Source organism: Lonchura striata, chromosome 2 (genome assembly GCF_050655825.1).
Source record: "Lonchura striata isolate lonStrDom1 chromosome 2, ASM5065582v1, whole genome shotgun sequence".
NCBI lineage: Eukaryota > Metazoa > Chordata > Aves > Passeriformes > Estrildidae > Lonchura > Lonchura striata.
The window spans coordinates 69,920,474-69,935,725 of NC_140704.1; the positions used below are offsets into that span (position 1 = coordinate 69,920,474).

Below are 15,252 nucleotides of genomic sequence, written 5' to 3' on the forward strand. Positions count from 1 at the left end.
AAAACAATGAGAGCAGTTTTTGTGTGTCTAGTGAATTCGTGTGTTGAAGGTGGTCTCTCTCACATAGCAAGCACTTGAGCACTGCTTCCCACAGTTTGTACCACACTGTACCTTCTTCAAGCACTTCTCTTTCTGTTCTTGGAAGGATGGAAAACCTGGTGCTTTCAAGGCTGCCTGTGTGTGGTGCAGCACACAGATAACCTCACCAGATCATAAAAAGGAAAAGAGTGCCCTGCAGACAGGTCTGTCCTGAGCTTATGTATGTACTGGGCTTAACATATCTGTAGCTACAGATACATAGATATTTTAAAATTACATTTTACTAAGAAGTAGTTTGCAGTTCATTCGGGTTTATATTGTTGTGTAACTGTCTGCAATAATGATACATATTCAAAAACAGTCTGTCCCTTGTGACCAATCACTTTATTTCTGGTTTAGTGTCAATTTGATTTGAAATATGGCTGATACCGCAGGCCAAGATTCAGCTAGATATTTTGTTCTACAAATTGTTTTGACCTAAGCAGTCTTCCTAATCAATTATAGTGGCATCCTTAGGAAATACCCACCTCATATAGACAATGAAATTTCTACATGAATTTCAGATACAAAAATCTGTATCAGAAGTGAGTCAGATAATTTTACAAACTATACCAAATTTGTGGACCCTCAAAATGAACAAGTGCTGAAGGCTTTTTCTGAAATTAATAATTGCTTTGTAAAGGTCTTCAGAATAAATTTTGCATAATTTATAGAATCATAGCATTATAGAATATTCTGAGTTGGAATGTTATTGAGTCCAACTCCTGGCCTTGTGCAGGACACTCTTGTCACATCCTGTGCCAGAGAGCATTGTCCAAATGGTTCTGCATCTCAGGCAGGCTTCATGCTGTGAACACTTTCCTAGGGAGTTCTTTCCAGTGCCCAACCACCCTCTGGGTGAAGAACTTTCTCTTGATATCCTACTCAAATCTCCCCTGACTCAGCTTCATGCTCTTTCTTTCCTCAAGTCCGATCTCTGATCATCAGAGAAGAGATCAGTGCCTGCCCTTTCTCTTCCCCTCGCAAGGAAGTCGGAACTGCAGTGAGCTCTCCCCTCAGTCTCCTCCAGGCTGAACAGACCAAGTGCCCTCAGCTGCTCTTCACATGGCTTACCCTCAAGACCCTTCACCATCCTCATGGCTCTCCTTTGGACACTGTCTAACAGTTTAATGTCTTTCTTACATTGTGGCACCCCAAACTGCCCCCAGCACTTGAGGTGAGGCCGGCCCAGCCCAGAGCAGAGCAGGACAATCCCCTCCCTTGCCCAGCTGGTCGTGCTGTGCCTGATGTCCCCAGGACACAGCCCTGGCCCTCCTGGCTGCCAGGGCACTGCTGGCTCAGATTCACCTTGACACAGACCAGGGCCCCAGGTCCCTTTCTGTGGTGCTGCTCTCCAGCATCTCATTCTTCAGTCCATACATCCAGGTTTGCCCCATCCCAGGTGCAGAATTCAGCACTTTGCCCTTGTTAAATTTCATATGATTGGTGACTGCCTATCTCTCTAGTAAAAACTGACAGAACAAGTGTTAATCATAAGATAAATTAAAATATTTCAGATTTACCAGAAGGAATAAAATTCAACATTTGTGAAATATATGGGTTTGAAGTGTCTGTATTACATAGCTAATATATGGGAGGTGAGAAGGAGAAAATTGCAGTGCACATGATTTAATTGAAAATGTATCCTTCAACAAATTCTTTTCAGAGAGGTTGACAGATGTTCTTAGGGGGATCCTAGCTATTTTTTGAAAATGTCTGTAATTTTCCATAAATTATAATATCTACATAAAATGTAAAATAGACTAAACCATAATAATTTGTGTTGCTATAATCCAGAAGACAGTACTCCTTTAATGTTTGCAATCATTTTCTACTATTAATGATCAGTAAAGCTGTGTGAAGTTTTATTATTTTACTTTTTTAGACAATAAACACATTGCATGGAGTCATAGAACCATGCTATATTTTTTTTAATGAATCATTGTGTCTGAAAAAAGTATACAAAATGTGAATTATGAATCTACAGTTCTGTTGTTGGAGCTGGGAAAAGTCCACTATTCTGTAACATCGAGATGAACTGCTGAATAGCACACTATACACTAAATTATACTTTCTATGCATGGATCAAAAATTATTAGAAAGTTATTTCTTAAAGCAAGCTTAATATATGTGAGGGTCAGTAGTTAAATGTCCTGGTTTATGGCAAATTTGAGAGAAAACCTCTGGAAGGAGACCTCAGAAAGCAAACCCCCATGGCCCCATAGTAATTCAGGTAGGTTTGGTCAAGAAGACTAGCTACTCCCCAAATTATTTTCTATGCTTTATAGATGGGATCAGAAAAACAGGAATAATGTCAGTAGAGGTAAGTTAGTGATAGGAAGCAGAGAACTTGCCAGGCCTGTATTGTCACTTCTGTTCTTTCAGAGCTTACAGGGCATAGCTACAAGTGCAGAATGAACACCAGGTATGATTTTATCAAGAAATCTGGCTGGGGCACAATATTTTTTTCAGGATCATTTCTAGGAGGGTGATGCATTGAATAACAGAGGTCAAAAAGAATGGTTCAGTGGTTTCTGATCACTTTTTTTAAAGCTGTTTTGCAGACCAAAAAGCAATCTGCAAACTTTGATAACATGGTGGTTCCAGTGGCTTGTCTCATATTTCTGTTGTGGTTATAGGTACACAAATTTAATACTTTATGGATTGAATCTCCAAGCAAGGCTTTTAAATGTACCTTGGTTGGAGTAGTTGCTATCTCCATCTCTGGTGTTTTGCCAAGTAATTCTGTGGAGATTAAAGTTTGTCCGGGGGGTGTCTTTGGGTAGGGTGCTACCTGCTTCATTCTAATTTGTAAGAATTCTGAGTTTGGAACTACCCAAGGCTTTAGTAGTTTTGAGATCACAGATGTAACATAAGGGAAAAGAAAGACACAGTTTTTTTACTGATCAGAAAATGGATATTTCTGAAGTCAGAGAATGCCATAACTAACACAAAACATGTTAGAAAGTGCTGTTTCATTAAAGGAAGATCCAATCTCATGGTTTTGTGTCTGTTTTTCTGGAGCCTTTGTGCTTTCAGTTACACTGGGAAGGGAAACTGTGAAAATACACTCAAAGCTGCTTCATTTTTCTCCCAAAGTGTATCAAAATTGTAGTTACATTTTTTTCTTGATTCATTGAGTTTAATATGATTTTAAATGAAGTAATTAATTAGATACTGCAGAAGAAGGTAAAGTGGTTTACCAGACTCGTTTGAAAGAAAAACTCAATATTACTACTGGTTGTTAGTTAGCATGCTGCTCAAGGATGGGGGTGGGAAGCCTTATAAACTCTAAATTAAATAAGGTTCCTGTGGCAAAATAAAATCGTTTTTTAATTCTGATCAGCAGTATGTAAAAGAGAAATGGGGGAGATGATTGGTAAGTGAGGGAACAGAACTGAAATAAGTAATCTGATTGCTTTGACACATGTTATTATTCACTGTACTCATGAAGAAAAAGAAGAGTATTTGAACAGAAACAGATACATGTTCTTGTTACTGAAGGCAGCTCTGTATGTTGAAATGATTTTAAATCATGTGAGCAAGAAAACAAAGACAAGACAACTTTGCTGGCAATATATTGATACTGCAACTTTCAGTGGAACTGCTGGAATCTACAGATCTGTCACAGTATTAGGCTGGAATTATTAAGACTTTGAAGGTGAAAATAGGGAAAAAAACCCCTTTTTTTCTATTCTATTTTTCTGAAAAAATAGAAAAAACTTTCAGTTTATAAAACTGAAAGTCAAATCTAAAGAAAAGCAGTAATACCTTCAGATTGGGAGTAATTTTGTCCCTTTTTGTTCCTAGATGAAAATGTGAGAATGTTCCATATAAGTAGCTTCTAAGTAATCTATAATGTAAGTATCTCAGTGGTATTGTAGTTCTTCTTCACAATAAACATTGGAGCCCTACGACACCATGCTTGAAAAGAAAACAAACAAGTTTTGGGCTACATTAAAATCATCTGAAAGACAGGTAATTATCACCTGAATATGAAAAGAGGATCACGAGATAAGTGCAATATACATGTGTGATGTGAACCTACAATGTTTAGCATTTGTTATAACTATTCCATTTATAAAAATATTTTTCTAAAGTTTATTCTGATTATAAAAATTTATTATTATGATACCCCTACTTTTACCCTATTTTCACACCTTTATTTGCAAAAAAAAAAAAAAAAGTAAGGTAGTCAGCCCAAAATTCTATGCTTGTTGACTTGTGCAGAAAATATTTTAAATGGTTTTAGATTCCTTCTGTCCTACAGGGTTTGTTGGGTTTTTTTGTTGGTTGGTTGATTTTGTATACATTCTGTTGTTCTTTAAGTGATATTTCATGACTAAAAGTAGAATAATAATCCACAGTATAGTCCATGTAAAGCATTAGAAAGAGTTTTATTATTGCTAAAAATCGATGCATGAGAAAAAGAGTAAAAACACCAAGGTCACTAACTGTGCTTTATTGGTATATAGTCCCAGATTCTTGTCAAAATAACCTTTATTGTTCCTGTACCTTAAACATATAATATGCATATACTGGATGACCAGTATCCCTTTTAAAAACCCCAGTATTCAAAAATCTGAGACCCAGCAAAATGAGAGAGAGCAAGGAAAGTGTGTTACTTGCATTGCATATCTGCTTGTGCAGATATGGGGGATGGGGGAAATAATGAAATTGTGATAATGTGTTGTTTCCTCTCTACTAACATTGTCTGTGTGTTCATCTTAAGAAATGTCATTAGTTGATGTTGGTTTCTGGTTCTTATTTATAAAAATAACTTGGACACTGCCTGTCTTTTCAGAAAAAGTTAATTACTTAGGGGTATTTTAATAACAAGCTTGAAATAACTAACTTAGAAAAAATATTGATTTATTTAAGGAAAATCTTCCATCCTGGCATACTTACGTGTACAAGCATATATGGTTTTACAGTATTTAACTCAGTCCTGCAGCAGCATCTTAATTTATTCTTCATCAGATGTTCACATGGTTTTCCTGATAAATATATAAAAAGTGTCTCCTTTTTATCTCCTACATAATGTGGTATTTTTACAGCTTTTTAAAACAGAAAACTGAAAATTGGTTTTTAGAGTCATATGCATATATTTTTTTATTGGCTTACATCAGTATAGGATCTGAATTTCTCTCTATCTCATCTCCCTGAACTTGTTTCTTTAAGTGCTGCAAACTAAGGACTATCTATCACTGTATGGCAAACCTGAGAGAAGTACAGGAATAAGCTAGGAGTGTGACGTGTAAAGTGTGAGTACAGGAATAAAATAGGAGTGTGACATTGCTGTCAGACTCCTGGAAGGTCTTTTCATGCTAATTTGGAAAGAAAATAATTTTTTTTTTCAGAAATAATTAGAATGTATCCTCTGTGGACCTGTGAGCATGTTTGAAAGCAATAGTGCTACTGCACGTGGAACAATATTATAAGATAGTACAGTTGCCCAAGTTCAGAGAGGGTTTTTGAGTGGCTGGTTACAGTGTGATTTTGGCAACATTATTGGTATGGAATAAAGGACTGGAGTATCAGAACACTGAAGAAAAGATTGGGGAAAGAAAAGTTTTTGTATTGGTCAAAGGGTATTTTAAAGGGATGTTGGACTAAGCTGAGGGAACATAATTAGGGATATGAAGCTGTGTTAAGGGAAGAAATTCTGGGTAGGTATTTAAATAGGTATTTTAGGGACTGAAATAGTCTGCTGGAGGTGATAAAAGAGAAGGAGCTTTTGGACTCCTTATTTTCCACTGTAACATGTAGACATGGAGAGGCCTGCTTTGCCTTCTGCTCTGTACTGCATAGAGGTGAGCTGGGAACCATGCTGCTTCTTTATTTCAAAAACTTATTATTCATACCATGTGACTCATGCCAGCTGTAGGAATTGAAGGGATTACCATTGGAGCAGCATGAATTCCCTTGTCCTGTGTCTGTGTTTTGAAATACTACATATTTTTGGGTTTTAGAGATCTGAGTTAAAGTGCACTTTTTGTTGTAGAAAGATAGAAGCAACCTTAACACTGTGCTTATGACAGTTTTATCTCTGTATATTCAGATTCTGTATAAAATAATCAAATGCTTTAGATTTAGCTCAGCTAAGCATATGGGGCATCCTGGGAATTTTGGGGCATTTCTTTATCTGCATCTTGCGAAGTTTCATTTCATGTTTTTATTAGGAATTTCCAGTATTTTCCCAGTCAGGAGACTTTTGGTTTTGTACAAAAAAACCCAAAAAACCAAAAAAAAAAAAAAAAAACCCAAAAAAAAACAAAAACCCAAAAAAACAACAACTTCTGTGCAAAGGCAGGAAAGAAACTGTAATTTTCTATAATAACAAAAAATTGAAGACTGTGTCAGTGTGTTCTGTAAGGGAAGCCATGTTCACTCTTCGTCTAGCTCAATGTGTAACCAGCATCTTGGTGGGAATCTGAGGGTGAAAGATTGGTGGTTTTCTGTCATATAATTTTACTGAGTGTTATTAAAGTAATTGCAGTCAAAATGAATACAAGAGAAATAGTCTTCAGTAACGATGAGCAAGACTTGGACTTTTTCTGGATTTTGTAGGGTTTTCTTCATAGAAAGATTAGTACTGAGATTTCCATAATACAAATTCAAATGCCTTTGTCTTCTTCTTGCAGGGTGCTACATTAAATTAGGTTTTTTCAAGCCATCTTTTTAGTAATCACTTTCATATCACTTTTTAATTTATTATCACATGCTCCAAATAATTTTACTTCTCCAAATAATCACATTTCTTCAGATAATTAATGAAGTTATTCACATAACTCCAAATAAATTACTTTATCTGTAGCTGTACTACCAGAAAAGAAGTCATTGTAAGTCATTAATTGCTTAATGTTTCACGGAAAATAAAAACTATGTAAGGAAAGAAAATACATAGTTCATGTTGCACAATCAAAAATTACTAAATTGCCTTATGGTTTCCAGAAGTTAAAATATCTTTCCAGCTTAGCTGGAAAACTACTTTCACATAAACAATGGCTAAATAAGACACTGGTACAGACTACAAGCAAAGAGTTCTTGCAGTTGTCTCTTTACACATTTTCCAACATGTTTTGCCTTCCCCAGCTATGAGATAACTAAACACCAATTCTGACATAATAGAACTTTGAACTGATTTGTGACTCATCCCTGCATTAAAGACAAAGGGTGTTTTCCTCATCTCCCTGCCCACCTTCCATAGGATACAGCTGAGAAATTCTATTTAACATCAACTGAAATCACTGAAAGCTGTTTGGATAAATTCAGTAGGAGCTGGATCCAGCAGGTTTTGTCTTTGAACTATGCTCTGAAAAGAAGAATTTTTTTTTCCTTTGCCTTTGCATTAAATGAGATATCACCTATTAATTTTCCACAATCAAAGCAATGAGAGTATTAGCATCAAAAGAAATCGACAAATAATAAGTGATTCTTCTTCAAACTGACTTCCTTTACACCTAATCTTCTGTAAGGCAATACTGCCTGTACATGCTAGAATAGTAGACAAGTCTTTGCAAGATTGTAGCCTGATCTCGCAGTTTTGTTATCTGTATTCTAAAATATTATTTATGATATATTGTGCAAAAATTAAGCCTAATCTGAATTGTTTACACATTCCATTGATGTTGCACAGATTAGTGTTTGTTATTTATTAAGGGTATTTTTCTTAAAATTGTTAATATATATGTTAATTATTTCCTGTAATGTTTCATATCCTTAATCTGCATACACTGCTCTTCATACCTACAGTTTCATTAACAAAGTGGGGAGAGAATGTGTTTCTACCTGCATACAGCTTTTTAATCAGTAGCTCCTCTCTCCTTTAACTTGTCTAATATGGCTTATTTATTAATAATCCTTTACAGAAAAAACAGAGAACGAAGGATCTGTCCCAGCTATTTCATTCATACAGTCCATATGATCATAAGGTAAGAAAAAATATATTGTGTTCATTTTTAAGAAAAATTCCAAACATTGTGGTAAACTCATGTTTAATGCAAAATTGAGGAGAAATTATAAAATTGAAAGCACTGAGTATGTTACTTAAATTCTGCTGTCACATAAATGTTTCTTTGTTTCTTTAAGCCAAGCTTGCAAACGTGCATTTTCTGATTTGTGAAACCAATGACTCACATTAACCTCATAGAAGTATAATTTATAGACTGGCACTAAATCCTGCAAAGTGACCACATGTGGTATTGGATTCCCTTCTTTTTTCTCTCTGTGTTTAGGAACTGTGTTACCCTGGAGCACGTTGCTTAGCCTATTGTATCGATTAGGCGCTGAGATACATGATACTAATGAATTGTCGATTGATCACAAAAGCATCATTCGAAGAGGCTGCTGTGTGAGCAGCCTGGTGGTTGTCTGGGGGAAGACATAGAAACACACATCATTATAACTTGTTTGTAACATCTGGGGGGAAAAAAAAAGGTCCTTTCTATTTTCAATGTGAAATAAAAAAAAAATAAAGTTGTTACAAGAAAATTTTAGAGAACCAAGAGACAGAGATCACAGTATTTCTGTGCTATAGCTATGTCATGGGGTTCTTCTAGATGTTACCCAAAAGAGAACGTTATGGAGCAGATTGAAGGAATAGGTTTTCAAATATTTTCATGGAGTTCCTCGTATCTTTGATGCCTCTGTGGGCATTTTCTTTTAAGAAATGCACAAAACCCTTAACAATTTGTCAGCAGTATGAGATATCTGTTTCTGCTGCCTGTGTTTTGAGAAGTGTGAACGATTTTGCAAGTATCCATTAAAACGAAAAATTTAAAACATTTCTGTGGTTGCTGTTTAGACATTGCAAAGGAAAGTTCTGAACTCTATACCTTTTTTCCTGGCCATGTACCAAATACATTGGAAAAAACAGCTAGATTTATGTTTGGGAGAAGAAGGTGGCAGAAGTATTTATGTGCATCTATCTCTTTGTATGAACACATGCACATATATGCAATATATGCGTAACTACACATATATGAGAAATTAATGGATTCAATTTCTCAGGCAGGTTATTGCTGTGAGAGTTCTGTAGTTGCTAGTCACTTGTAAATTTAGTTTAAAAAAACATTGTAAAACAGCAGTTATATTCTATAGCATTAATAATTGTACCTAATTTCAGGTTAAATTCATCTCTGCTTAGTACTTCTTTTGTAAATAGTCTCACATTGTTTACAAAGATTGGTAAAGCTGATATTAATGGCCTGTGAAAATGGCCTCAATGGATATAAATGAAGAATAAAAAAAACTAGTGTAAGATTTTGAATGGAATCATTGCTCCTTTGAATTGAAGCATTTTTATGTAAATGTAATAGTAAGTCAATCTAATAAGGAGATGCAACTGATGAATGAGAAACTTTGTTATTCCTCTCTATGTCTTAATTCTCCTGTAAAAAGCACGTTTTATTCATAGTACAAGGAAATTCCATTATTCTTTTATTAGCACTTTTAATGGAGCTTGGCCATTTGTAACTCCTGCTGTCTTCCTGCTCATATCCTTTGTGGAATTATATCAAAGTATTCTCAAATGATTTTGGCTGCAGTTGTGAGGACTTCTGCACTCTTTACAGATTAGTCATCATACAGTGTGGAATTGAATGTAAATGCTTAAATAAATTTGCTTTTGATCTTTGTTTTAGGACCTTTAATATATTATTAAAAGTAACACAATTGTTTGATGGGTGATTTTTGTACCTTCACTCTTTTGGTGCTTCCAAGCACATTCTGTGTATATATCTGAGAGTACAAGTGCAGGGAAAAGACAAGTGAAAGTTTGTATTAAAGTTATGGCCTTTCCTTATTTTCCATTTGACAGTAAAAGTTTTCCTTCTCCTAACTACTTCCTATTTGTGGGCTGCAACAAGCTCACTGCAGATTTCTTGCTCTGTACTTTTTAATTTCTACCTCAGCTTCCAATTTTACAAGTGTTGCAGTCTAGGGGAGGGCTTTTAATTTTTGTATAAAATCTAACATTAGTTGGGAATTCAGTTACTTCTAGTGAAGCTGTGTATTAGTTTTGCTCTAGTTCTGTTTTGTTTGATTTACATGGCCAAAGGATTTGAGGGCAGGGTAGCACATGTTTTTTTCTGTTTTGTAGATTATTTTCAGGAAATATAAAAAGGAGATTTCACAATGACTTTGTGAAAGCATTGGTGATGTAGGATCATGACATGAGTGGTTGGAATTAGTGGCTTCCAGAATTATTACTTTGTTGATGAAAATATTTTTCTCTGAGAACCTTTCTAAAATAGAAGAAAAACTTAAGGTTAAGTTGGTGCTTAGTAGTAGTAGTTTAAACAGATGTGAAAATCTCATTACTACAGTGGCTGAAATGGGACTTGCTACAAAGATTTGACAGTACTTCATCTTTTTAGGATGGGATATCTCATAGCAAGGATTAAAATCAATCAAAAAATTCAGACAGTGTTCATTCTTCCATGCTGGCGCTTTCACTCACTAAACCAGAAAGTGAGATTTTGATGGAGTAGCTATACTAATCTTATTAACCTTGTTACTATTTGTGCATGGTCAGGAGGTCAATAGCTCTTGGAAAGAGTAACTGTTCCCCTGAAAATGTTACCTCAATATATATTTACCCATCTGGTATAACTTAGAGCATCCTGAAAGGCAGTTCAGTGCTTGTGGTTCTTCTTTCCCAGATGAAAACCCAGTGCTTTTTTAGAGGTGGAAACAAGGATTTACTTTCCCTTCCATTTCAAGGTGTTGAGTCTTATCTTTTATCCAATGAGGCCTTAATTCAGCAGCAGAGGAGGCAGAGCTTTTACATTCCTCCTGCAGAAGGGATGGAAAAGCAGGAGATACTCAGCTGATATTAGGGGAGAATTAGCTGAGCTCCTGTATTCTTTGATTCTTAAACAAGTATAAATTACTATCTGGTTGCCCTTCTGCCCTTCTCATTGTTCAGATGAAACCATTCAACAGCAAATTCAAAAATTTCCCATTGGTTATATACTTCTCCCATCAAGGCAGATTTGATGTTGCTCTCTTTAACCTAGTTTTACTATAGTGCTTCACAGAGCCTCTGACTACAGAATCTGTGGATCTTTCAGATACTGTGCCACAGACAAAGCTCATTTTAGCATCAGTCTTGAATGCCTAGAAAATATATTGAATTCTTGATGTCAGACACATACAAAGAACTCCCTTTTCTCCTTTTCTTCTGTTGCTCTTAAAATAAGTATCTTCTAAAATTCATTCTTTCCAGAACTAGATAATTACTTAGGGAATATCTTGAGCAATATCTTGTTCCAGTTGTGTGATTGCCATTTGTTCAAACTTATTTTGGTTAGCATGTGTAAAAATACATGGCACTCTCTTTGCAGATGAAGCCATTCCTGTTCTGAAATACTTGCTTTTTCATGTTCATGTAGAGTAAAAATAGGTATGGTCTGGCTTTCTTAAGAGTCAAGTTCTGATTGCTGTGTAACTTTTCTCTAGTTAGCCATAGAATAGCACTTCCAGTTTTATATACAGTTAATCTTTTTCTAGGACTATCAGAAAAAGATGATAAAATTGACATCCTCATAAAGCTGTAACAATAGCAGCTTTAGTGTTTTTTAAAATGTCAAAGAAGATCATTGAGAAATTATATTCTGGCCAGTTTTCTGCAAGTGCATTTAATAAAAGATTATGTTTGCACACAAGTAATTTCTGCTGAATGTTTTTTGTGTGTACACTGTGAGGTTTCACTTTTCATACAGTAAGAATTTTATTCTGTCTGAAGTAGCTCAGAAATAATGGAATTGTAGCTCTCTCTGAATGACCCCTGTTCTTTAAAATTTGCAACCCAGTTTTTTTTTTAAAGCTGGTAAAGTAGTTGTTATAATAGTTCACCTGGTCAAAACAAAAGGTTTTATAAGCTTAATAGGATGTTTCAGGATCCAGTATGCACCTAATGGCCAAATTCAGAAGTGCAGAGCCCTAGTTCCTTTTCTTTTGGTCAGATGAGTTTAAGTATTCAGTTTAGCCCTGGAGTAGTTGATTGAACCTATAATCCTCAATTTTTGCTCTGAAGAAGAACGTTTTTATATATTGTAAGCACAGTATATCAGAACTACTACACATTTTGCTGATTTGCTTTCTTGGGAGGATACCCAGGGATACCTTAGGCCATGTCCATACATGCCTCTGGCAGCATGGGGCTGTTACAGTGAGAAATCCTCAGAGAGCTGTGCTTAAAACTCAGCTCCCTATTCACTTCTGCCTTTTGCAGCCCGAATCTCTTGCTGTACAATAGGGCATGATCTATGAAAAAATAAAGTAATGTCTTATAGCTTTAGAGATTTATTTTTGCATATACTGTGTCCAGCCCAATAAGAAATGTAGACAAGCCTCATGTGATTTGAAGAGTTTTTTGAGAGATTTTCTCCCAAATGGAAGGTGTGCTCAGGATTAAAAAAATTACTTGCTCTTTCAAAATGTGCTGTAATTGATGCAATTCTGCTAAAATAATTGTAAAATCTTTATGCCTCATGCTTCTAATGTTATTTATTCATATGTTCTGGAAATGTTAAAACACTGATATGCTGCTTTCTATCATTTTTCTCCCATGTACAGGGACCTCCTTCACAATCCAATTTGAACAAAAGAAATTCTGATGTCTGTTGAAAGAAAATAGACATCACACTCTAACTAAAACGCTTTATATTTACTAACTTTCTAATGGCAGACATCACCACACTACTCTTGTGAATTAGGTCCTAAAACTATTTTTTTTGAGGATGTGTCCGCACTGTGGGACAATGTGTTTCATAAGAGGAGATGTAAATTGACATGTTGGACCCTTGTAGAGTTGGAAGTGTTGCTATGAGAGTAGCTGGTGAAGGGCTAAAATGCAGTTGAAACACTAAACATGTGGCAGGTGAGATTAACATCCTTCTGTGCGCATAGTTCCAGATCTCTCAGACTTGGACATCTTATGTGTTTGCTGCTGTCATCTTTAAAAGCTACTGGCATTAGAAAGTGGTTTGTTTTACATGTGAGGCATGGCAGCTAGCATGTTTACATAAACCAAATTTGGATGATTTTTGGAGGCTGGAAATGGGAAATTACAGAACTGCTGAAAACCACAAGCAATTCTTATTGTTTTTCATAAGGGCAGTAATCTTTCTCAGTTATTAACTGTGTTTTGTAAGATGTGTGGTGGAAGTACTGTGAATGTGTAGGTTTTACTTTTGAGCCAGAAAAAAAAGAAAGCAGTTTTGTGGTACTCTGTCAGCCTTAAGATTTTTTTGGTAATTACATAGGCATATGATGCTCATAATATATGAAAATAACAAAAATCCTTTTAACCTGCTTTCCATTTATTCCAGGAACACCATTGTACTAAACTGAAAGGCAACTGTGAGGTTGCAATGCCTGCGATATAAGCCATGATCTGAATTTTCTAAAGGAGGTGTTCTGAATTGTTGTTTTGTAAGACGAAAAGGTTTTTTAGGTTATTGTTGAAAAGGGCCTGAGCCTTTTGCTATCTTCTGCCTTGATATAGATTTTGGGTTTAATTTAAAATCTCAGATGTCAGATATGACCGCCTTTTATGGGAATACTCTCATTGTAACCTACATCCATTCTTCTCTGTTCTCTCATGTTCAGAGCTGCTTTTTGGAGGAGGTTACATAAAGCTGTTTTGTGCTCTTGATATGAAGCGAGGCTTCAAAGAAGACTACTGAAAGAGAAAAGCAATTTCTATTTGGAAGAGCTATGCAGTGGCCTCGTGCTAATGGCACACTTGAACATTACTTGATGATAGTGAAGAAAATTTAATGGCCTCAAAGCCTCCTGCTTAATTCTTGACTTAACTCTAAGCTACATTGAAGTTTGTGCCATCCATAACACAGAATGGGCTAATACAGAGATAATTTAGAAAGGGCTGTTCATATACCAGGAACTGTTTCAGGGTTTGTAGAGAATAGGCAAAGAAATGAGGCAAGCACTGCAACAAAAGGGCTTACTTCTCCATTGTGTATCCTGGAAAAAAACACATATTTGCTCTGTCTTAATTCTGTAGCTGAAGTGTTATGATTAAAGAATTGCAGTCTTATTTGAAGTGCATATTACATCCAGAAAATCAAGAAACAAAGAACCCAATTCCTGAATTTCTTGCTCTAAAACCAATGCTTTATTGGTTGGTTTTGTTTTAGACAAAACCTAGATTATATACAGACAAGTATATATATTAGTAGATATGATTAATGTTTTGGTTAAAACCATAGTTAATGCTAGTAACTTTTGCTGTAGTTGGACATCAAAAGCATCTAACCTTGTCTGATGCTAACTGAATTGTTTGGGATTGTTACTTCTATTCCAGGACAGAGGCTTTTCCTGTTTTGGGATAGAGGTGTTTTTTTCTATCTTTTTAAATAAATTGTTTTCAATAGCTTTCAAATTTTTTTTTCAATTGCTTTAAAAAAATTGTTTAACAATAGTGTGTTAAATCATGTTTGCATCTCTACACAAAGGTTTTGATCTATGTGCTTAGGTGTTGAACAAAGTTTCACAGGTACCAATGTATTACTGAAATATCTTAATTAGTGATCTTGAGAACTCTTTTAACAAAAGAACTCATGAAATCTGCATATATCCCTCACCCCATGTAAAAACATGTATACCCTTTTCCAGTTTAACAATTGTAAAAATAGTGGTTATTTACTTCACAGTTTTTCTCTTTGGGTACAGCATGCAAATGCTACCTGGTATAGTAGATTGCCTGAAATAAGGATATTCTATCTCAAAAAAATAATTTAAATGTAAAATGAGAGACAGCTTTTACAGTGACATTAAATAAGTGCCATATCAGCTCAGGGGAAACAAATTCTTTGATGCACGTTAATCCTTTTATTATTTTCTGGAGAAAGACATTACCTTTTGCTGCATGTCTTCAGTCATTTGTATACCTTGTCCATCATTGATTGATCTGATACTGAGACAAAAAATACGGAAAAATAAAGGTTTTAGGGTTTCACAAATTAGTTGCTGGAAAACCTTGGCATCACAAAAACTAAACAGGTTTGATCCTGTTACAGTTTTTTAAAGCTCCCTTCAATCTTGTGTTAGCATCAAGATCACATCAAAATGTGATGGAGTGTATAACTAGCATGGGCATTTCAAGTTCAGATATCTTTCCTTCTCTATTCTTTAAGACCACATTTG

General features: G+C 35.3%; 1 protein-coding gene across 10 annotated transcripts in view; it reads left to right on the forward strand.

Annotated features, from left to right (window-relative positions):
• The window catches only part of CDKAL1 (CDKAL1 threonylcarbamoyladenosine tRNA methylthiotransferase), a 375,203-nt gene that overhangs the window by 278,307 nt on the left and 81,644 nt on the right, over positions 1–15,252 (forward strand). For 8 of the 10 annotated variants that reach the window (XM_085573579.1, XM_085573575.1, XM_085573577.1 and 5 more), the window contains one exon: positions 7,950–8,012. The exons of the other annotated variants lie outside the window; for them this stretch is intronic. In XM_085573579.1, coding sequence (XP_085429705.1) covers positions 7,950–8,012 — 63 coding nt within the window. The remainder of the gene's footprint in view (positions 1–7,949; positions 8,013–15,252) is intronic. 10 annotated transcript variants of the gene reach the window in all.